The sequence below is a fragment of the Anabas testudineus genome, chromosome 23 (assembly GCF_900324465.2).
Source record: "Anabas testudineus chromosome 23, fAnaTes1.2, whole genome shotgun sequence".
NCBI lineage: Eukaryota > Metazoa > Chordata > Actinopteri > Anabantiformes > Anabantidae > Anabas > Anabas testudineus.
The window spans coordinates 5415262-5437943 of record NC_046631.1 but is presented as its reverse complement, the minus strand read 5'-3'; the positions used below and the strand labels follow the sequence as shown (position 1 = coordinate 5437943).

At 42.5% G+C, this 22682-nt stretch overlaps 1 protein-coding gene across 5 annotated transcripts in view; it reads right to left on the bottom strand.

Moving 5' to 3' along the window:
• Positions 1–22682, bottom strand: part of ahcyl2b (adenosylhomocysteinase like 2b) — a 35824-nt gene that overhangs the window by 4166 nt on the left and 8976 nt on the right. For 3 of the 5 annotated variants that reach the window (XM_026362599.1, XM_026362596.1, XM_026362601.1), the window contains exons 2-14: positions 9270–9381; positions 5206–5349; positions 4898–4998; positions 4700–4802; positions 4513–4607; positions 3989–4095; positions 3407–3523; positions 3230–3293; positions 2635–2723; positions 2471–2541; positions 1604–1698; positions 1035–1133; positions 43–111 (exon numbers count right to left, since the gene is read on the bottom strand). In XM_026362599.1, coding sequence (XP_026218384.1) covers positions 43–111; positions 1035–1133; positions 1604–1698; positions 2471–2541; positions 2635–2723; positions 3230–3293; positions 3407–3523; positions 3989–4095; positions 4513–4607; positions 4700–4802; positions 4898–4998; positions 5206–5349; positions 9270–9381 — 1266 coding nt within the window. The remainder of the gene's footprint in view (positions 1–42; positions 112–1034; positions 1134–1603; positions 1699–2470; positions 2542–2634; positions 2724–3229; positions 3294–3406; positions 3524–3988; positions 4096–4512; positions 4608–4699; positions 4803–4897; positions 4999–5205; positions 5350–9269; positions 9382–22682) is intronic. The other 2 variants (XM_026362600.1, XM_026362598.1) reach the window with 1 other exon arrangement.

The window sequence follows — 22682 nt, the reverse complement described above, 5'->3', positions numbered from 1 at the left end:
TGTTGATAAAACTGGGAAACAATGTGAACCAAAGTCTTTCACCTGGGTAGTGGCAGTGATGGAGAGCACAAAAGTGGGCACAGTGGAACAGCTGAGGTTCAGCAGACGACCCTGGAAGAAAGAAAAAAAAATATTACGAGGCTATGAGAAAGAAACTCTGATCCTAGTAGCTCACATCAAAAGGATGCTGAAGAAAAGTGCCACCTGCTAATATGAGGTCGTAAGTAAAACTGAGACACTGTTGTCGCTTTTTGTCGCATGATGGAAAGCTGAATTAAAACTGTTTAGTAAACTCTTTTATTTGACACATCACTCCCATGCTCTTAAAAGATGTTTTGATAGATGCTTTCGTTTCTTTATTATGTCACTGTGCACATAGAAATTCTACATTTAAAAATGTTTTATTTGCAAAAACTCGTAGTCAAGGCTCCTTTCTCTCTGGTTATCAATGGAGTGTAGCATCAAATTGAGAAAAAAAAAAAGCAATTCATCTCAGATACATACTGCAGCATTTTAGAATACAACTCTATTTTGGTTCGGGACATTTGAAACCCTGTGGAATCTGGAGGCAGGGGAGCTGGGGAGAGGTAGAGATGAAGGAGCTGCGCTACCGACGTGGTTAAACCTGCTACAGCTCAAACAGCAGCAGAGACACCGGCGTTAACGGGCTGTCTGTCTGGCCCTGTCACGCTGCTCTCATTCTGTCATGACTTGGAACACACACACACACACACACACACTATACACTATACTGTACTGTGTGTATGCAGTTTTGAAAGTCCTTGAAATGTCATACACTTTATACATCCATATCTGTTGCAGAGTTTTGATGCTTTTTCATGAAATTCAATAGGATGTTTATTAAATGTGACCAGGTGTGACTCAGTTGTCACTATGGCTGAAAATGCTTCATACATCCAAGTATCGGTTGTCATCATTTTTGTGTATCTAAATTAAAGTGTTAATATTTAATTTTAAACTTTAGACTTGTTCTACTCATTTTTTCTTTTGAGGACCTCTAGGCGTGTACGTACCTCAGCCAGGAGCACTATCCTCTTGCCATCAGGCCAGATGACATGGTCCACCTGAGAGCGAACCCTCTCCCAGGTTAGTTCAGGAGTGCGCAGACTTGCCTACAGAACAAACAAAACACTGAGAAATGACTGGTTCAGTTGATCTTTCATCTAATCTTATTATTTCTTTTGGGGACTGTCACTCATCTATATTCATGGTTCACTACATATCCTCACTAAAAAATGAGTCACAAGTCAACATGTCTGAAAAACTTCCTTCTTTTACCATTTATTCAAGCCTTTAAAGCCTTTTTCAATTCCTCTCATATTTTCTGACTCATTGTTTGATAATCATAGAATCAAGTCAGATCACCACAACCCTTTGCTTTGTGGTCCTTACTATCACTTGACTTTCATGTCTGTTATTTCATTCTATTGTAATGGCAGAAAGCCACTTCTGGTAACTGTTGACAAGGTGATCTATTGAAATTAGTAACTAATGGACATTTTTAATAAATGTCCAAAAAATTTACCAAATGTGCCATTAGTTATTTTTTTGCATTCAGAGTTTGTGCTAGTTGGGAACTGACCACATCAATCTCAGTATTAGAGTGACCCATGTTGCAGACGATGCAGCCGTTCTTCATACGGTCAAGGTACTCTCGCACCACCACATTCTTATTGCCTGGTAAAGGGAGTAGAAAAAAAAGAAAAAGAAAAAGATAAGGTTAAACAGAGTGCAAGATGGTGTCGGGTAAGGACACACACACACACACACACACACACACACACACACACACACAGATATATTTATTTATTGCTAATGCTTAAGCAGTACTAAACTACTTAAAACATGCAATTCTATCATTACATGATTTATTTATCTGTGAAATAACTGTGGGATTTCATCATTTAGTAACAATTATCACTCTCCTGTTTTTGAAAGCCTGTGTTTAATATTTAAATCCACCGATAACTTATTTCGCCCTTATTTCTCCACAGCAGCATTATTAATTCACCGGGCATCCAACAAGGTTTCTGAATTTTGCTGCAAGACCTTTATGGAGTTAAATGATGTTATTAGAGCAAATGCTTGTCCTGTTTCATTTATTTCACAGCACTTTGTAACTATATTTGGGGAAAATATTTTACAAATGCCATGCGTCTCATTCTACGTTAATATGTTTCCTGCTCAAATGCATTTTCTGCCTAACGACAGCCTGTCATTAAAGAATAAAGCAGAGAGATATGCAATTCTCTGCTCTAATTAAGTGTCCAGGACAACTGAACTGAGAATGTGGTTACTAATGGCAGCATATCTGTTTGGTGAGCCTTACTGAACTGGTCTTGTCTCTTGTTACGGTCTTAAAAGTTGGTATTCTCCCTGTTTATTTATGTTTTTGGTTATGTTCTAACACACAAAGCAAGAGAGTATCAGAGACAGATTCTGAGCCAACCTGTGCAGGTGATGACAATGTCTACTTGTCTGATGACTTCGTTCAGCTTCACCAGACGGAAGCCGTCCATGCTGCAGTGGAGGAAACAGGAAATTAAGATATTAGATTCATACTATGTCAGCACAACCACAGAGCTATAATAAACTCAACAAGCAGATTCTTACCAGGCCTGCAAGGCACAGATAGGGTCGATCTCTGTGACATAAACGATGGAGCCCATGGCTTTGAGGGCAGCACAGCAGCCTTTTCCAACCTGTGTGATAATAACACACACCTCCATAAACACTATATATTGTACATAAAAACTGTCTACACATGTGTTGTGTAGTTCAGAGTGTAAGATAATTTATTTATTCATGTCAATTTCCAGTAGATATTCCACAGGCTTGTTTGAGATAAATTCCAACAATAAAGGTGTACAGTAAAGTTGCAGTATACTGCCAATATTTAGACAATGATTAAAACCAAAGTAACTCATCAACTCAACAGTCAAAGGTTCTATTGGTGGTTTTACACGCTCAGGACAATGTTTTTAATACTTACAAAGTCCCTCACCTGACTTACTTAAATGCCCTAAAGAACAGGGAAACAATGATCCATCTTATCTTCTCAAGTACATATAAATCTTAACTTTCAATATACAGTACTTGTAAAGTTATTTCATATGACTTGCAAGAGGAGGTCACACCTACAGTTTCTCTCAGTTTCAGATCTCTCAGTGAACAAGTATTGTGCATGCGTTGTATGAGTCAACCTTACCTCTCCATATCCACACACCACCACCTGTTTGCCTCCGAACATGACATCAGTGGTCCTTTTCAGGCTAAGGACAGAAAAACAACGATTCACTGGCAGCCTAATATTTGATTCAGAGTAGGTTTAAATGCTTTGCAACACCGAATGTTAAAACAATAAACTCATGAGAATGGTTCATACCCATCTAAGATGGATTCCCTGCAACAGTAGAGGTTGTCAAACTTCTGCTTGGTCACTGAGTCATTGACATTCATGGCGGGGACACACAGTTTCCCTGCCTTGGACAGCTGATACAACCTAAACACAAAAACAACAAAACCGAATAACATACAACAGAGTAGATCACCTGTTGACTATGCACATTAGAACTTCCATTTATACTTTTATACAATTCATTTTGTAATTAATACTAAAATGTATATTATTCTACTTAATAACTACACTATCGTTCATAAATAAATTATGAATAATCTATTAAATATGTTTTTTCTTTACACATGATATAGATATAGACATACACATATATATAGATATAATTGACTAATTTAACTACACTTTCACCACTAGATGGCGATGCTACCACACCAGATTCAGTGCGAGACTGAGTTTAAATGTGAAAATATCCTCTGATCTTCTATTTTCAATTCTAAATCATGAGAAGAGTTTTAATCTGCTTAGCAATTTGATATTTTAGGCTTTTACAAGAAACGCTGTTCAGGATAACAACAAGGACAAAATATATAGGTCTGCTGCTCATCTTACCTGTGTACCCCAGTAACACTCTCCTCCACGATGCCCTTGATCTTCTTGAACATGTTGGGGTATTTTTTATAGATCCAGTGAGTCAGGTCTCCACCGTCATCCAAGATCTGAAAGACAGGTAGGGGTGGAGAGCAGAAATGAGAGAAAGAAAGATTGAGAGATGATGTGGTAAAGAGAAATATAACAAACCTGCTCAGTACTTAGACCTGAATGTTGAATTAGTAGTTTGGTATGATCAAATAACACATTTTGACATTTCAAATAATGAAATCACACTTATTTTATGTTCATTAAAACATTTAAATAACCTATTTCTGTGGTTCAGACCTAGATACAAATATAAATGCTATATTTCTAAACCAGCTGTATGTTGTGGCTAACCCTATCTATACTTGTACCCGCAGTTGCAGGTTCCCAACCGTCATGTAAAAATAGACATTCAAAAACACCTAGCTGTCTGGTAAAAATAGCAAAATTGTCTTCTCATTATTTCATGTCATTTATTTAGAATGTAGGTGTGCTACCATGTTGGGTTGCCAGCCTTCGACGTTGACACAGCGATCGATGCACCACCAGAAGTCGTCTTCTGACTCCCCCTTCCATGCAAATACACTGAAACCTAGAAAGAAACAAGTGTGAAACAGAAAAATCAGACAGACGCAGAGAATGATGTGAAAGACAGGAGCTGAGTAGAGGACAGGTGTCACTCACCTCCCTCTGCCAGGGCAGCTGCCACTTCATTCTGGGTGGAGTAGATGTTGCAGGCTGCCCATCTGCACTGAGCCCCCAAAGCTGAAAGAGTTTCCATCAGCACCTGAGGGGACAGAAAAGAAGACTTCTTGTTGTAGAGGCTGATGTGACACTATATTAACACCCTGCAAATTCCTAGGTCTTTGTGCTTCAACTCACAGCGGTCTGGGCAGTGATGTGGGTGCAGCCCACCACCTTGGCACCAGCAAGCGGCTTCTCCCCCTGGGCTCGCTTCCGCAGAGCCATCAGGGCCGGCATCTCTGAAATGGGAGACGGAAACAAATAAGCTGGACCATTAAGGAATTCCCACCGTTTAATCCTTCTAATACTTCATCGCTAATCCATCAATTCATCCAGTTGAAGGAGTTACTAATGCTAAGGATATAGACACATACTGACTTGCATCCACTCATTAAACCACCTGTTTCTCTTTTTAAAAAGTGAGCACACAGTGTTCTTCAGTTTACCTTGCTCTGCAATCTCAATCTCTCTGCGTCCGAAGTCGGCCTGTTTGATGTTTTTGATGCAGAAGTCTCCATTGCCTTTAGAGTTCTTCTGCTGTTTGTCCCGAGGAGATGTCTCATCGTCAGAGCTGTCTGTGTATGATGCAGCTAAAACACACAGACATACACAGACACACAGGCACACACAGAGACAAACATACACATACACAGACACAGACACAGACACACACACACACACACACACAGCCTGTTAAAATTTTTTTACAGCCTTAGGCAACATCTTCACGTCTCTTTTTGTTTGACCTGCAGTTAGAGTCCCCAGGATAAACCAGCAAATGTTCAGCAATTTGGTTTTTAAAAAAACTGATTATAAACAGGATTTAGTTTTTTTCTTTTATTCAGAGCTTTCAGGTTTCAAAGTGCAGAACAAACACAATGTGCTTTTGGTTTCTTCACTGTGAATAAAGCCTGTACTTTTCCTTAACCCTGCAATTTAACTTTGGTAGGCCAAGGATTCAGCACAGCAGCAAGTTTAATGGATTATAAAGCTGTGTGAAAAACTCCATTTCCTCCTAAAGGGAAACTCCAACACAGCAATGCAGCATAAAGTAAACTTTACAAATGTGTTTTTTACACCAATATGCAGAATCAGTGTAGCTCTGTGGGGTTTGAACAGCAGTGCCCACTGCATACTCAGTAAGGACATGCCTCAGTGCCTGGCACCAGCACTATGCTGTTTCCCTTGCTTCAGAATGACTCACTGCACAGGTGCAGTCCTTTGTGTGCAGGGCAGGTACATGATGCCAATATCACTCCTACAACCTTTTTAAAATGACCATGGATCAGTATCAGTTCAGACTGGGTAACATGCCAGGACTGTAACAATACAGAAGTTAAAGAACATGCTGTACTGTGCCAGAATAGCAAAGAAAGACTCAAAGAAGAAAAAAGTAATAATCCAAGAGTTTGCCGTTAGAAAAATCCCCATCCGTACTGACAGGAGGAGAAGTGTGAGCTCAAGAGATCTTAGTGGTCATATGGGGGAGTGTACAGTTAAGTGTTACTAGAACAAAGTCAATGGTATTGTGCAGGTAATGGAAAAGTTTACTTCAGCACATTCCTCTAAGGAAATAAACCATAAGGATTTGTATAAGGGATTATAATTAACTTAATTAACCAGTGACTTAACATTTTGTCTGAGTTTGATACTTTAAATAGCTTATTACAGATTTTTGTTTTTTGATAATCTGTAACTTCACAATATGACTTCTGTCATATAAAAACAGAAATCAGTGTCAACTCAAACAACTTATAAAATTACACAGTGTACAGAGTAGTAACGGGCAATGTCTTTAAGGAGGGGGGAACAGATTAATATCAAAACTCATTCTGGCCTTGGGAAATGTACTGGTGGTGTGTTCAGCGAGTCCCCTGCACTGTGGGAACCATCAGAGAAATAAGAAGCATTCTAATGAGGGAGTTATGGGAGAAGACAGGGAATCCGCTGGGGGGTGGGGTGGACTGCAGGGCTGCAAACGTCTGAAAATAACCTTATTATTGGAAGCACTGAAAATATTTCACTCAGTTTACAATTGCTGCCGTCATGAATAGCCCAACATCGATACCAATAGCATAGACAACAAAATGAGCTTTGGTGCAAACTAAGTGCTCAAATCACAATCACAATATGTAGGGAAAGCAGACAAACATCCAGATCATTAGATTAGATCATTTGGAGAAAAGGATTCTTGGGAGGTGGCATGATTTAGTCTTAAGCTGGCTGCAGTAGCTGAGAGGAAAGACTCAAAGGAAAGTGAAAAGAAAGAAGAAGAGAGTTCAATATTTAATGGCTGATACCTGAAACATTTCCAACTGTCACCTTAGAGAGATCCTACATCGAGTGTGCTATATTTGTTCTGTGTGTTACAAACCAAATGCAGAACAGAGCCAATAATACATATATAAGCAGTTAAGGGTCAAATTATTTTATATGTATACGCTAACAACGTTTTGGCAGATTTTTCTTGCTGATATTAACAAGTTCTTGGTCTTAGCTGACTCTGACCTGTGTCACTTAGTTATTTAAAAAATGTGGCACCCTGCAAATGTGCCTTCGGGAAGTTACAGGAACTAAATATTTCATCTTTTCTCAGAAAATTTTTAGCACCCCTGACCTGGCTCCATCACAGCTGTATACTAATACTGAATGAAAGTCCATTTGTCCATCTGCCTTCCATCTGTCTGTCTGTCTAGCATATTCTGCGCCTAGTAGTCCAAACTGTATCAGACACAGATTAATTCATCATGATAATGCTGTCATTGGAAGATCTGTGCCGTGTGAAAGACCATGAAGCACGGCAGGAAGTCGAAGAGCCTCCAATGATGCAGTTCACAACCAAAAAGTCTGCTGCTTTTAAAGTATAGACGAGAAGAAGGCAAGTTGACAGGTTAATTACTGCTTAACATAAAAGAGCAGTTTGACATTTTGGAAAATACAGTGTTCTTATTAGCTTTCCTGCAGTCAGCAGAGATTCCACTGGTTTCCTGGCAACCTCACGGTTTTCCAGGGATTAAAAGGACAGATCTCAATTTTTCAAGTCTGTCTTTCAACAATAGTTGGGTGTCCGAAAGTACCTGAAATACAGTATGTTTTGCTTGCTGTTACGACTTGTCCTGCTGATACTGGACATTAAAACGTCCAGTATAACGTGCTTTCAGTTTAATTGACCCTCAGTCCTATTTATTTTGCTATATCATTTTCAGAAATGTATCTGAAGCTAGTTCAATACTCCAGTGATAAAGAAAGTCTAGTTTACTCTTTCACGTCAACGTTTTCTTCAACTAACACTTTGAAGGTTTGTCTAACCCGGACAACTGCAGCATCATATTATCGTCACATTACCATGAAATATATTTTTGTACAAAATGAGGACCATGGATTTTGTTCCCCATCACTGCTCCCCCTCACTTGCTCTTTTAATAGGCTATAACTGGAGGAATGTAAACGGCAAACAAAAACTGAATATTATTTTAAGACTAAGACTTTGCTTGTAGACCAATTTATTTACCTTTGGACAAGGTGTTACCATGTTTCCTTCTTTATGTTTAGCCAAGCTAACCATCTTCTAGCTCTAGCTTTCTATTTAACAGACATGACCCCACGTTACATGACAGTCAGACACCAACAACCCAGACATAGGGCATTAGCAGGATGGGAGATTTCAGATGTCACTCATGGACATTTCAATGTTAACTTATTACCAAAAATGTGGAATTAGCTTCCCAGCGTGCCCAAAATCTACTCTAATACATCATCACGATTTGGCTCAACAAACATTTTATATCCAAACTGACAGAAATGGCTTCCTTTGTACAGGGGAGTTCTATGGAAAAGACTTCTATCAATCAAATGTGCAATTGTTCTGACAGCTGAACAATATCACTTGTGGTGATTGCCTTGTGGATAGGTCTGTTGATTTTATTTATTTATTGCTGTGCCTAAAACTGGTCACTCCTACACCCTGTTCCCTCCAGTTACATATTCACCCTTGTTAAAGGTGTATAACCTAGAGCTGTAAATTAATAACCAAATCAATTTAACTGTGCTACTTAAAAAGTAACAGCATCCATGGCACAAAAACAAACAAACAAAATCAAAAACTAATCATTCCCAACTTACTTGTCTCTGTCCACTATTCATGGTTAGAGACTTGCAGTCCCATTCATGACTAATATAGTCATGAATCAGATGGGGGATTTGGGTCTCCCATGCCATTCAGTTTAAACGACACCCAATACCTCCCTGCTCTCCTTCTGTCTCCCCTCTCCAATAGACCACCAGCAGCTAATCCCCTAATACGGAAACCATAGTTGCACATGAACTGCAAAGTGTGGGAATGAGACCCAGGAAGAAAAGGACAGAGGTCAGCCAACTGTTCGTTAAGGTGAAAACTCTATAGCTATGGTGCTGTAAAAATGTAATGGGAACATGCAATATCTAGTGCAGTGATAAGTAGTGGACTATGAGGATTGAGCAACAGGACAAAAGTGTGCTTGTGTGCGTTTACCTGAGCTGTAGCTGTCTGTCGAGGACTGGGAGATGGAGCGGGACAGAGAACGACGGCCGATCTTGGAGGGACGCTTGTTGAACTCTTGTTTCTGGTCTGCAAACTGAATCTGCTGCAAGAAGAGAGGGAGTAAGCAGACGGGATAGAGATCAGTACTCCGTTCAGATCTTAAAAACTTCTGTTGTCATACAATGAAATCATGAGCATGAAGTCATGCTGCCACTTTTAATCTTTATGAATTATTTCTTTTTAAGTTGGGCCATGTTCAGCTGTTTTTACAGAAATGAGGAAATATGCAATAAATAAAAATAAAAATAAAAAGATAAGATAGATAATAAATAGAAGTGACACATCATGTATACTGCATTCTCTAAGACATGAGCTCAGCTTTGAGCTCCCGCCGACTTTACAAGATAAAGATGTCAATGGTGCTTTTATCTACCAGTAATAAGACTACACAAGGTAAAAACAGTCAATCCTGTAAAATGGGTGGGATGTGTTGGCTGCTCACTAGAATGCTACCACTAAAGTGACCATGATTTGTCCGCTCCGATGAAGTTTTCCACTATTACATCATACTCACTATCCTAATCCTTGTACTGATTATACTACACATCATCAATGGTTGACTTGTTCCTATAATAAAACCATGCAGCAATAACCAGGCATGCTAGTGGGTGTGTGTGTGCAGTGAATCATGAAAACAACATGAATTTGTAGCGTTTTCTCATGTGAGGAGGGACATGAATAATTCTCACAAACCATTCTGTCAATGCCACAGTCTTCAGAGAGAAGTGGAGAAAAGCTTTAAAAAATAAAAATAAAAGGAAGCACACTGAATTCCATTTCTCATTCAGAAAGATTGTCCTTGGGTATGAAACAAGCAAATGTTTTCAGCTTTTCTTTCTTTCTTTTTTTTTTTTTGAATCAAAGTGATATTACAAAACAAAATTCGTGACAGACACTTTAATGTGTGTGTATCTTCATTGTCATTACGAAAGACACAGACCAGTCGATGAAAAACAAGACTTAATCATCATAACTAGAGGTCTCACATCGACACATGAAATCATCAGTGGCATAAACCTTTTATTCTCACATCTGTCTTTCTTTTTTCTCTCAGTTCAGCAATGTCCTAACTGTTTCTTAAAGGGCAACTTCATTGATTTTCAGCTTGTTTTCTACAGTTTTAGTTTGGGTAGTGTATGTGTATGAATGTTAAACTTTCTTATAGTAAAATATATCCTCTGATATATTTTATATATGATATCCTATGATTCCTCTAACTGAAAAAACCCTCCAGATGACATCACCAAGAGGACCTTTTCTATTTAGCTGACAACATCTGGTTGCTCATACTATGTAGGTTGGATTGTTCACCTCAGCTTCATCTTCCTAAAACCCACTCCTCAATTAAAAAACAGACTAATCCACCTTCTCTTCTGGTCTGTCCTTACAGTTTTCACACAGGGCTCACTGCCTTCTTCATCCTTTTTCTTCATTAACATTGTCACGTATGACGGGATGCAACAATGAAGTTTGGATTACAGCGTGCGTCTAATTCTAAGGCCTTTCATGGGAACTTCTCCTTTTGAGGTCTGATCATTTCATAGGCTATGCCTCTTCTCACAGCCTCTTCTGTGGACTCCGCTTTTGATGCAATCCAGTACAAACTGGACCAACTATGAGCTTGCAAACAATGCAATGAATTGTTTCCCCCTCCCTCTGTCCTACCGTTGTATTTTTGTTTAATTGTGGACTGTTTAATTCTCTGAATCGATGGTTTCAAAATGGAAACTTTATCCTAGTTCACCTGTCTAACAAAGCATTAGACAGGTAAAAAGAAAGTTTGTGACGTAAAGATCAGCACTTCACTGAAAAAATGAAATGACCCTCCTGAACACGCCTTACATGTAAAAGGCTATAATGACGCTACTTGTCTCTTCCGGTTTATTGGATGGAGGCTAAATGAGAGCCGTAGGATCCCACGAGAAGAGGATCGAGGGGCGTAGAAGATGTTTTTATAACAAGATTGTCACAGTAGTTGACTTATTCTGTGCAAACTGAGATCAAGAGAGCCACAGACAGAAACATAACTTTTTCAGTTCTAACTTGTTGCAGTGGGAGTTCATGATTAAATTTGATGAAATTATGAAAGTTGGATGACAAGAGCTGGTAATGCAACAAAACTGACTTTATACCAACCTGAAATAACAGAAGCACATTCTTACGTCTTATGTAAGGCAGGAAGGCAGGCACTGAGAACAACTAATGGAGACAACAACACTCTGCTCCCGTACTAGTGTATTAGAGTGCTGCATGGGTAGAGGTCTACATGACTCAGCCACACACACACACACACACACAAAAAGGCCATTTTCCAAAACACTGGCAGCTATTTTGCAAAATTCATGTGGAGTTTATTTAGTCTGTCTGTCAACACGAGGGCAAACACTGGAAAGGACAAGAAATGATCCTTCTTCCCCATCAATGTCTCTTTTTTCCCCTCTGTGACATTTATGACACCTTCTCCCTGACTCTCTAACCTCGAGGTGCTCCCTTACATTATGGATGGTGACTGATTGGAAGGCTAATGACATGTGAATAATGAATGTTAACTCAATACTGGGACACATGGGAGCTCACCCAAGACTGCCACCTTCCACTCATCTGTGTTGTGTGTATGTGCTTTACAGCTATAATGGACAGCAGGGGACCAAAGGGAAGTGTTTTGCAAACTTAATTCTGAAGTGAGGTGTTTTCTTCTTTTGTTGCAAAGCTCTGAGACAACATTTCTAACTTGTCCTCGATCATTTGACTCAAGTGCAGAATATCGCTTCTGGAATGTTTTTCTACAAGTGGTGGTGGTCTGGTTGACCCACTGAAGCACCTGCACCATGCCACATGCTGTTATTGTTAACATCCTACACTAGGAAGTTTATATGCTGAGCTTGTCAGTGTGGAAGAAATCCCACTCTACGGCACCTACTGAGGTGACTTCAGTACCTTTAGTACCATAGAAACAAGTACTGTCAAATTTTCAAAATTCTGGTATCAACTTGGCACCGACATATCACTCCTCACTAATACTGTACCAATCATAGACATCAGATGTTTTACTGCATGAGACCTCGTGGACCTTCGGGGAGTATACAAAGACATGAGCTGTTTCATGCAACAGGACAAATCTCTGTGCTTGAGGTCACTGACAAATTATTCACAAAGAAGAAAGAGAAAAAAGTAATTTAAGTTCTGCAAGTTTGTCTGCACCTAATGAGAGCCAAATATAAGCCACTACTTGGAAACTGGACCAAAAGAATGACAAAAGCATAATTTGCAGAATGTTTATCATTTATCTCCACTTTCGAACCACAAGCTGAGCTCTCGCCATCGGGACATCCTGCTTACTGTGACCAGAAAGAAGAAGAGACAACCCTTTTGATTTCTGGCAGCATAATTCATTTAACATTACCCAGTCAATTTCCCCTTACAAATTTGGCATCTTTTTGCGATACAATAGTACACACTGAAAGAGAGCATTTTACTATGTATTACCAATACACATATTGGTATACATTACTATGCATTACCAGAACACAAAACATGAACACTCCTTGTTACCTTTGTGTGCTTCGATTCTCTGCTGTATTCCATCTCCTTAAGTCCTACCAGGTTACACACTCTCCTCATATTTCCATTTAAGCCTAATTAAATCAAAACCTGTGATTTCGAATTCTCAAGGACCTTTGGTGCCTTCAGCGCTGCTATAATGTAGGTAAAATCCAAACCATGAATATTTCCTCGCTGCTTGTACAGATTCTACCCTCACTAAGATGCAGACTAGACGCTGTGGCAAAAACAACACAAGGAGGTTGGATTTGGTTACAGGTAGGCTTGTGTTTATGTATGAAACTTGAATCTCGTATTGGTAAAGGGGCAGCCTTTTGTAGTGAGATTACTTCAGATCTACCTGGAAACCAGCAGGGTGGGGCATTAAATGAACACATTCTTCGTGCACACCACCGCTGCACCAGGGCCAAGTTTGACGTCCTCAGTGATGTCACTATGGGTGAACAAACACAAAGCTTACTCCTAACAAAACACATTTATAACTAAAGGTTTGTAGGCCTGACATCACACACTTGATTAAACATGCTTGTTCTTTTCCCAGAAAAAGCCTGCCACACACTTCAAGTTGATAAATGACAACTATTACCACCACAGTTGTTTAATGCTGACACATAAACCATCTTGTTTGCCATTTGATCTTATCCTATCTTATCTTATCTTATGAGCAAACAAATAATTTGAAGACATCACCTTGGATTCTAGTGTAAGGGGGCACACATTTTTCACAATTTGATATTTTAATTTATGGTGGAAAAATACAGCAGATTAAACAAAAGCAGCTTAATAAAGATGCTTTCGTTGCAACACTATATTTGCTGTGTGCATACTCAGCTGTAACTGTAGGGATACAAGCTGGTATGCTAAAGATATACAGCTATGTCTTCACAGCTGTGGTGTCTGCAGGATTTCAACACGTCCTATTTGAAAATACCATTCTTAAAGTTTCTGCTGGGGACCTGAACAGTTTAGCTCTCTGAAATAAAGTACCTGACTCTACATAACATGTTTTTAAATCCCTGCATAGTAGCCTTCTTCTTGTGCTTACACAGCTTGAATTTTTGAAGCTGTTCCAGACCAGAAGACATTCATCTTCTGTGTGTTTCCAGACCAGTCTAAGAAGGAACTCGATCCTAATCAAACAGAGTGGGTCATGGGATGGAGCAGAGACCCCTGCAGCAACACAACACTGGGCCTCTTGAGCTGTCAGCTGGGTCCGAGGTCCTCTACTAGCCCCTGCACACAAAAATATGTCACCTGAGCCTCATTGCTTATAGGGGTTGACATTCACAGTAAATCTTCCTTAAGTCATAAGTCAAGATAAGGACACAGCTAAATGCAACATATTCTTGGATCTGTGTGACGTTGGCCTAAATGCATGATACACCTATCAGCCTATTTGAAATGCACCAGCATGTAACTAGTGGTTAATGTGCATTTCTCACCCTGCCACCTGCCGTGTCATTATTGTACATGAACACATCTATAGCCTTGGGGAGTACAGTAACTGTGGCTTGTTCAGACTGTCATGTTTACTGAGTGAAGAGGCCCTGAGGGAGAGACAAAAAGAAGTGGAGTTAGAGACCCACTGAGAGGGTGTTGCTGCTGACATGCTCTCAGAAGCGGTGATGTACTAGAAAGAAAACTGAAACTTGAAGTTCATAACGGTGTGATTTGGCTTCATAGGCTGTGATGCACGCAGAGTAAAATTATTTTTACATTGTCTCATTTGACTCCCCACAGCTCACTTTCACCTTTAGCTGATCAACAAAGTCACATTGGCTATATGTTTTTGAGCTAGGTCACTGTTGGCATTACTTTGTACTTACTAAAAACTTCCTAACTACACAGAGTAGGAGCTGACAAACACACCAATACATCCTGTCTCACAGAAGATTCACATTCGACCATCTGTTGCCAAAGGTCATTATAGAAACAGACCTCAAACGGGCAGTGATGTACAAATATTTGGATGCAGTTTCACCGTTTACAGCATTTAGTTTTATTTTTCTTTGCTACCCAGCTTAACAGGAACAAAGTAGGGATGTCTCTGGTGAATGTGGCAAACAAAGGTGAAAGGAAACATCATCATCAAGATCTTGATAAGAAGAGGTCATATTTAAAACACTCCCACAAAACCTCTCAATAGTTACTGCTTCAACTAAGACTTTGAAGCTGCACAATTATCTATAATTATAGCTTCAAGGAGACAAAATGTCTCCAAATTATCATTTACTCTTTCTAGACCGTCATAGCAAATAGCTGTGGACCAGGTCATTTAACCACCCCCTCCATCTCAAACCAAAGGGCCATTGTCCACAGTGCCTGAATGTGAATGTTTGTGTTTGTGTCAGAGATACTGAGACCCCACGTGCTGCGAAATGAAGCCTAGTCTGAATGACATCTGATTGTTTGAGATTCTATGAATGGGAAAACTATGCCCACAGCTGTTATTTCGGATGTATTTCATAAGTTTTTCTACTGGACTCAATATGAATCCAACAAAAAAAGAACAAACAAGAATTAGTTAAGCACCATGACACATTTTAGAGACTTTCCTTTTGACTTTGTGTAGTCCATTTCATTTACTTGTTACTTTCTATGCATGCCTTAACTTGGTGATGTAAAAGGGAGCTGTACTAGAGGCAAAGTCTGCTGGGCCAGCACAGGCCTGATGCAAAGTCCGAGGGAAGGGGGAAGGAAGTCCTATCCAGCAGGGGAAGTGGGAATCTGGCAGTTTAAGAGGAACCCAGCCACTGTCGCTGCCAGTGAAACATGAGCTGCAGTCAAGGAACACACACAAAATTGGTATATACTGTTTGCTAGGACTGGGCATGAAAAACTATTTAGAATTATGGTTCCCCTCCCTGAACTGCCACCTTACTGTGGTGGAGGGGTTTGCGTGCCCGAATGACCCTAGGAGCTATGTTGCCGGGGGCTTAAGCCCCTGGTAGGGTCTCCCAAGGCAAACAGGTCCTAGGCGACGGGCCAGACTAAGAGCAGTTCATAAACCCCTTATGACGAGTGAAAGATCAAGGTCGGATACGTCGCCCGGATTGGCGTCACCGGGGCCCCACCCTGGAGCCAGGCCTGGGGTTGGGGCACGTAGACGAGCGCCTGGTGGCTGGGATCTCTCCCACGGGACCCGGCCGGGCGCAGCCCGAAGGAGCGACGTGGGACCGCCTTCCCGTAGGCTCACCACCCGCAGGAAGGCGCATAAGGGGTCGGTGCAGTGTGGATTGGGTGGCAGCCGTGTGGAGGTGCCTCGACAACCCAATCCCTGGACAAAGAATCTGGCAATTGGGACATGGAATGTCACCTCACTGGGTGGAAAGGAGCCTGAACTTGTGTTGGAGGTTGAGCGGTACCGGCTAGAGATAGTCGGGCTCACTTCCACACACAGTCTGGGCTCTGGAACACAACTCCTTGAGAGAGGTTGGACTCTCTTCTACTCTGGAGTTGCCCATGGTGAGAGGCGGCGGGCAGGGGTGGGCTTGCTTATAGCCCCCCAGCTCAGCTGCCATGTGTTGGAGTTTTCCCCGGTGGACGAGAGAGTTGTTTCCCTGCGCCTTCGGGTAGGGGATAGGTCTCTCACCGTTGTTTGTGCCTACGGGCCAAATAGCGGTGTAGAGTACCCAGCTTTCATAGGGTCTCTGGAAGGGGTACTGGAAGGTGCTCCGACTGGGGACTCTGTCGTCCTACTGGGGGATTTCAACGCCCACGTGGGCAATGACAGTGATACCTGGAGGGGCGTGATTGGGAGGAACGGCCTCCCTGATCTGAACCCGAGTGGTGTTTTGTTATTGGACTTCTGTGCTAGTCACAGCTTGTCCATAACGAACACCATGTTCAAGCATAAGGGTGTCCATCAGTGCACGTGGCACCAGGACACCCTAGGTCGGAGGTCTATGATCGACTTTGTGGTTGTGTCATCTGACCTCCGACCATATGTCTTGGACACTCGGGTGAAGAGAGGGGCTGAGCTGTCAACTGATCACCACCTGGTGGTAAGTTGGATCCGATGGCGGAGGAGGGAGCGGGATAGACCTGGCAGACCCAAACGTATTGTGAGGGTCTGTTGGGAACGTCTGGTGGAACCCTCTGTCAGAGAGGTCTTCAACTCCCACCTCCGGGAGAGCTACAATCAGGTCCCGAGGGAGTCTGGAGACATTGAGTCCGAGTGGACCATGTTTTCCACCTCCATTGTCAATGCGGCTGTTCGGAGCTGTGGCCGTAGGGTCTCTGGTGCCTGTCGTGGCGGCAATCCCCGAACCCGGTGGTGGACACCGGAAGTAAGGGAAGCCGTCAAGCTGAAGAAGGAGTCTTATCAGGCCTGGTTGGCCTGTGGGACTCCTGATGCAGCTGATGGGTATCGGCAGGCCAAACGTGCCGCAGCCCGCGCGGTCGCAGAGGCAAAAACTCGGACCTGGGAAAAGTTCGGCGAGGCCATGGAGGAGGACTATCGGTCTGCCTCAAGGAAATTCTGGCAAACCGTCCGGCGCCTCAGAAGGGGAAAGCAGTTTCCCGCCAACACTGTTTACAGTGGAGGTGGGGAGTTGCTGACTTCGACTGGGGACGTTGTAGGACGGTGGAAGGAATACTTTGAGGATCTCCTCAACCCCGTTGACACGGCTTCTGTTGAGGAAGCAGAGGCTGGGGACTCGGAGGTTGATTCGTCCATTTCCCTGGTTGAAGTCACCGAGGTAGTCAGTAAGCTCCTCGGTGGCAAGGCACCAGGGGTGGATGAAATTCGCCCCGAGTACCTTAAGTCTCTGGATGTTGTAGGGCTGTCTTGGCTGACACGCCTTTGCAGCATCGCGTGGAGATCGGGGACAGTACCTCTGGACTGGCAGACCGGGGTGGTGGTTCCTCTTTTTAAAAAGGGGGACCGGAGGGTGTGTTCCAACTATAGGGGGATCACACTCCTCAGCCTCCCTGGGAAAGTCTATTCCAGAGTGCTGGAGAGGAGAGTTAGGCCGCTAGTCGAACCTCGGATCCAGGAGGAACAATGCGGTTTTCGTCCTGGCCGTGGAACACTGGACCAGCTCCATACTCTCGCTAGGGTGCTCGAGGGTTCATGGGAGTTCGCCCATCCAGTCTACATGTGTTTTGTAGACTTGGAGAAGGCGTTTGACCGTGTCCCTCGTGGCATCCTGTGGGGGGTACTCCGGGAATACGGGATTCGGGACCCTTTGTTAAGGGCCATTCGGTCCTTGTATGACCGGAGTAGGAGCTTGGTTCGCATTGCCGGTAGTAAGTCAGACTTGTTCCCGGTGCATGTTGGACTCCGACAGGGCTGCCCTTTGTCACCGATCCTGTTCATTACCTTTATGGACAGGATTTCTAGGCGCAGCCAGGGGTCGGAGGGAATCCGGTTTGGGAATCACAGGATTTCATCTCTGCTTTTTGCAGATGATGTTGTCCTGTTGGCTTCATCAGACCGGGACCTCCAGCAGGCACTGGGGCGGTTTGCAGCCGAGTGTGAAGGGGCTGGGATGAGAATCAGCACCTCCAAGTCCGAGGCCATGGTTCTCAACCGGAAAAAGGTGGCTTGCACCCTCCAGGTTGGGGGGGAGATCCTCCCTCAAGTGGAGGAGTTTAAGTATCTTGGGGTCTTGTTCACGAGTGAGGGAAATAGGGAGCGTGAGATTGACAGACGGATTGGTGCATCGGCAGCAGTAATGCGGTCGGTGTACCGGTCCGTCGTGGTGAAAAAGGAGCTGAGCCGAAAGGCAAAGCTCTCGATTTACCGGTCAGTCTACGTTCCTACCCTCACCTATGGTCATGAGCTTTGGGTCATGACCGAAAGGACAAGGTCGCGGATACAAGCGGCCGAAATGAGTTTCCTCCGCAGAGTGGCTGGGCGCACCCTTAGAGATAGGGTGAGGAGCTCAGTCACCCGGGAGGAGCTCGGAGTAGAGCCGCTGCTCCTCTGCATCGAGAGGGGCCAGTTGAGGTGGCTTGGGCATCTGTTTCGGATGCCCCCGGGACGCCTCGTAGGGGAGGTTTTCCGGTCCTGTCCCACCGGGAGGAGGCCCCGGGGAAGACCCAGGACACGCTGGAGGGACTATGTCTCTCGGCTGGCCTGGGAACGCCTCGGTGTCCCCCCGGAAGAGCTGGAGGAGGTGTCTAGGGAGAGGGAAGTCTGGGCATCTCTGCTAAAGCTGCTCCCCCCGCGACCCGGCCCCGGATAAGCGGAAGAAAATGGATGGATGGATGGATGGTTCGGTTGCACTTTTTCTTTGGTAATAATCTTGAACTGATAAACAGCACTACTGGACTAAAACTAAATACAATGTCCCAATGACCCATTTCAGTGCCAACTGAAAACATGAGTTGCTACTACTGAGTTGTGTCAACACCTGCTCGGTTCTGGGAAGCTAGCAATGATGAGGAAATCTACCATACAGACACAAAGTCTCTATCGAGCTGATACAACTGATCAACTTGTGATGGGCTTTGCACCCAGACACATGGATAAAAAAGCTTAACTGTTCCTGACAGTCAAACATTCAAGTTACAGAACTTTCACCGTCTTAATGCTTCATCTTTCCCCCTCAATAGTGCCAGGATGTGGTATCAGGCCAAGTTTCCATGTGATGATAACAGTGTAATAGCCGATGGTGACTAAACAGTTAAAAGGAGGCAGAGAGGATCAGATAGGCTAAGTGCAAGGATGAAAACTCTCCAATCAAAGTGCCAATGGGCTTTTAATAGCTTTATGTTTAGATATCATCTGCCAACAGGCCTGGAGAAGTGAGTGATGGCATAAAAAAAGACTCAGTTCAGGGGGAGGAAAAGAGGAACATGTCTGTTAATGGCTTAATGCAACATCTCCTAGACATATCCTCAAAGCTAAATCCTAAAAGTGCTTCTGACAGTCTGTCCTCAATCTGGTAGCAATTTAAGAAAAAAATACAGCCCTTCAACGCCACAAAATCCTATGACATACTATGCATCTCATTTGATAAATGAATTTCTATAATATGAAGTCTCTAATATGAAGTAAAACCCTTTTTAGAAATGTTCTATGCTTTCAAAACAAATATGCGCAACTGATGGTCATATATTATTATTATTATTATATAATTTATTTAGTATGTGAGTCTAAAATACCCTTACTAACTAGAATTGGCCAAGCAACACAATCCTGCATGTCCTATAATGCAAATCTTTTGAAGCTTGTGCCTCCCAGATACCCATTTCTTTCATATCCCACATCTCCAGTCGATAGCAAAGGTTTTCTGTTCTAACTGTTCTGTTTCCAAGCTGCCGATTACATTATCCGAGTTATTTTGTTTTTTATGAAAGATCCTCCAGAGTTACAGACATTACAAACATTACACATCTTTGCTTACTAATTGAAGATACCGCTGCACAGTAAATTAAATTCCACATGTAAAATAGATGACGTGGCCCTTTAATGCTAGCGATTTAAATGTTCTCACTGAAACTAGTCATTCATATACATTACACTTACATTATTTACAGTTGCACTGCAGGCAATCTTTAACCAGCTTTAATTGTGTTCTCATATGTGTTTTTTTTTTCTTAACGATCAATATATCATTTTGGAATGAATCCTATTTTCTCTGTCTCTCTCTCTCTCTCTCTCTCCCACACACACACACACTTAAAACACACACATAATGCACACACAGAGGCTTGTTGGCAGCAGCTACAAAGTGTGTCTGTCCAACTCAGTCTATCAAATCTTCCGCAGGGCGCAAATAAATATCAATGTGTCACAGAGGGTTAGTACAAAGAGCTCACTGTCAGCAGAGAGCTGACACCTTTATAAAAAAGCATAATGTTGTGTTACCTGTACATTTAGCCTTGGCTCTGTCGTCTTGTTTAACAGTCTTTAGCAGGCCTGCATGGGAAGCTCCTGGACAGAGCAACAGATGTCTTGTTTTCCAGCTCTTCCCCCCACACACACACGCACACAACCACACACCACTCTGTGGAGGACGTGCACTTACTCATGCTTTCTATTCTCTTTATTTTAGTCACTTCACTGTTTTCCCCTCCTCCTTTCCTACAGTTAAAAGACTTTACACACACAACTGGGTACAGATGGGAGAGTAGGCCGTGGTCTATTATGTGTATGTTTTTAAGAAGCACTTCTATGACACATCAAAAGAGTTATCATGATTTTTCTCAGTGCTTTCAATGGTTATTCTTGGATTCCAATTGTGCTTGTGTAGAAGAAAAACAAAAATAGACTATAGCAGACAGGGAGGTGCCTGTTTTATCTCCTGTCTTTCTCTCTGTCTTTCTGTTACTCTGCATAGACACAGTCAACCTTTTCACAACTTCCCTGCCTCCGTAACTGCAGCTAGATCAAACACAGTCCCAGCCAGCGTGGGATACTGTGCCCTCAGATTCAACTCATCAATGCCCGAGGATGAAAAAAGTACAACTTGTGCTGTGTGCTGCCTCAGACTCATAACAAAAAAATACATTTATTTTCCAATTGGGTTTTTTGTTATTTCGTATATTTTTGACTACCACCCTTCTACAGCAGGATCCAAATCCAACTGAATTTCTCAGAATTGACAATGAACCTTCACGATTTATACATCTAGCTGACAACGTTATCTGGTGCAACTTGTAAGACACACTGCTACCGACTGACATGTTGAGCTGACAATCAACCCAGTTTCCATTAATCATATATATGATGGTGTGTCAACCCTAGGCCATGCTGCCCCTGGATGATTGCTTCATTTAGACATGAGAGCTGCATATTCATTTTTATTATTTTTGTGTGTTATCCTACCAAGTGAAACACTAATTAAAAGAATAATGACATTTGTGTAAAAGGCTGCATTAATTGTCACACTTTCGTAGCACGAAACTCCAACAGAAAAAATCCTGAAAGGAAAAGTGGTTGGTGGCTCAATTAAACTCTTCCTACCCAATAACAACAACAAAAAAATCCAGACCATTCTGACCAATAGGAGAGAAGGAAAGAGGAAGCAGCTAGCGTGAGGTGGCGTGTGCATATCACAGTGCAGCATCCTGCCCTGAGGATAGCTGTGATGTAAGAATGACTCCAGCTGATTTATATACACAGACAAGTGCTCACACTGTAAATAACAGCACACATAAACACACACACACACACACACACACACACACACACACACACACACACACACACACACACACACACACACACACACACACAGTCACGAGTCAAATACATTCACACACCCATTACCACACATAAACTTGCTGAGCTTACACACTAGCATAACACATACACAAACGCACACGTATATATCGTCAGAGCTCAACTCAGGGCTCAGTACAGCCACGTCACCAGCTACACCAGAACCCTACTTACAGTGTCAGCATGTAATACATGAATGAATGCAGATACTGGAGAGTCCTCTTTGTACTAGGGGGCTCCTGTGGGGTGTGAGACCCAAGGCAGAAGGATGCATCCTCTGCGGATAATGCAATATATTTTGCTCCCATCTATTGATTAAATGCTATTCCAGTCTGAATCAAAGAGGTGGGGTGACTCGCTGACACTGAAATGCCTTAAAAGAAGAATCCTAGGTGTATGGCATTGCATAAATGTAAATTTTCTGGCATGTATAAGAACAGCAGGTCTGATAGTCAATGCAAAAGAAGGGAGGCTATAAATGATGAGGCTGCAGTGACTCACATTAAACCCTACCTGCTTCTTAATAGAAAGGGGGAGAGGAGCCAACACACTAAGGGCTTTCTGGGACTTTTTGCTTCTCATTCACATGCACTTCTTATCTGCTGGTG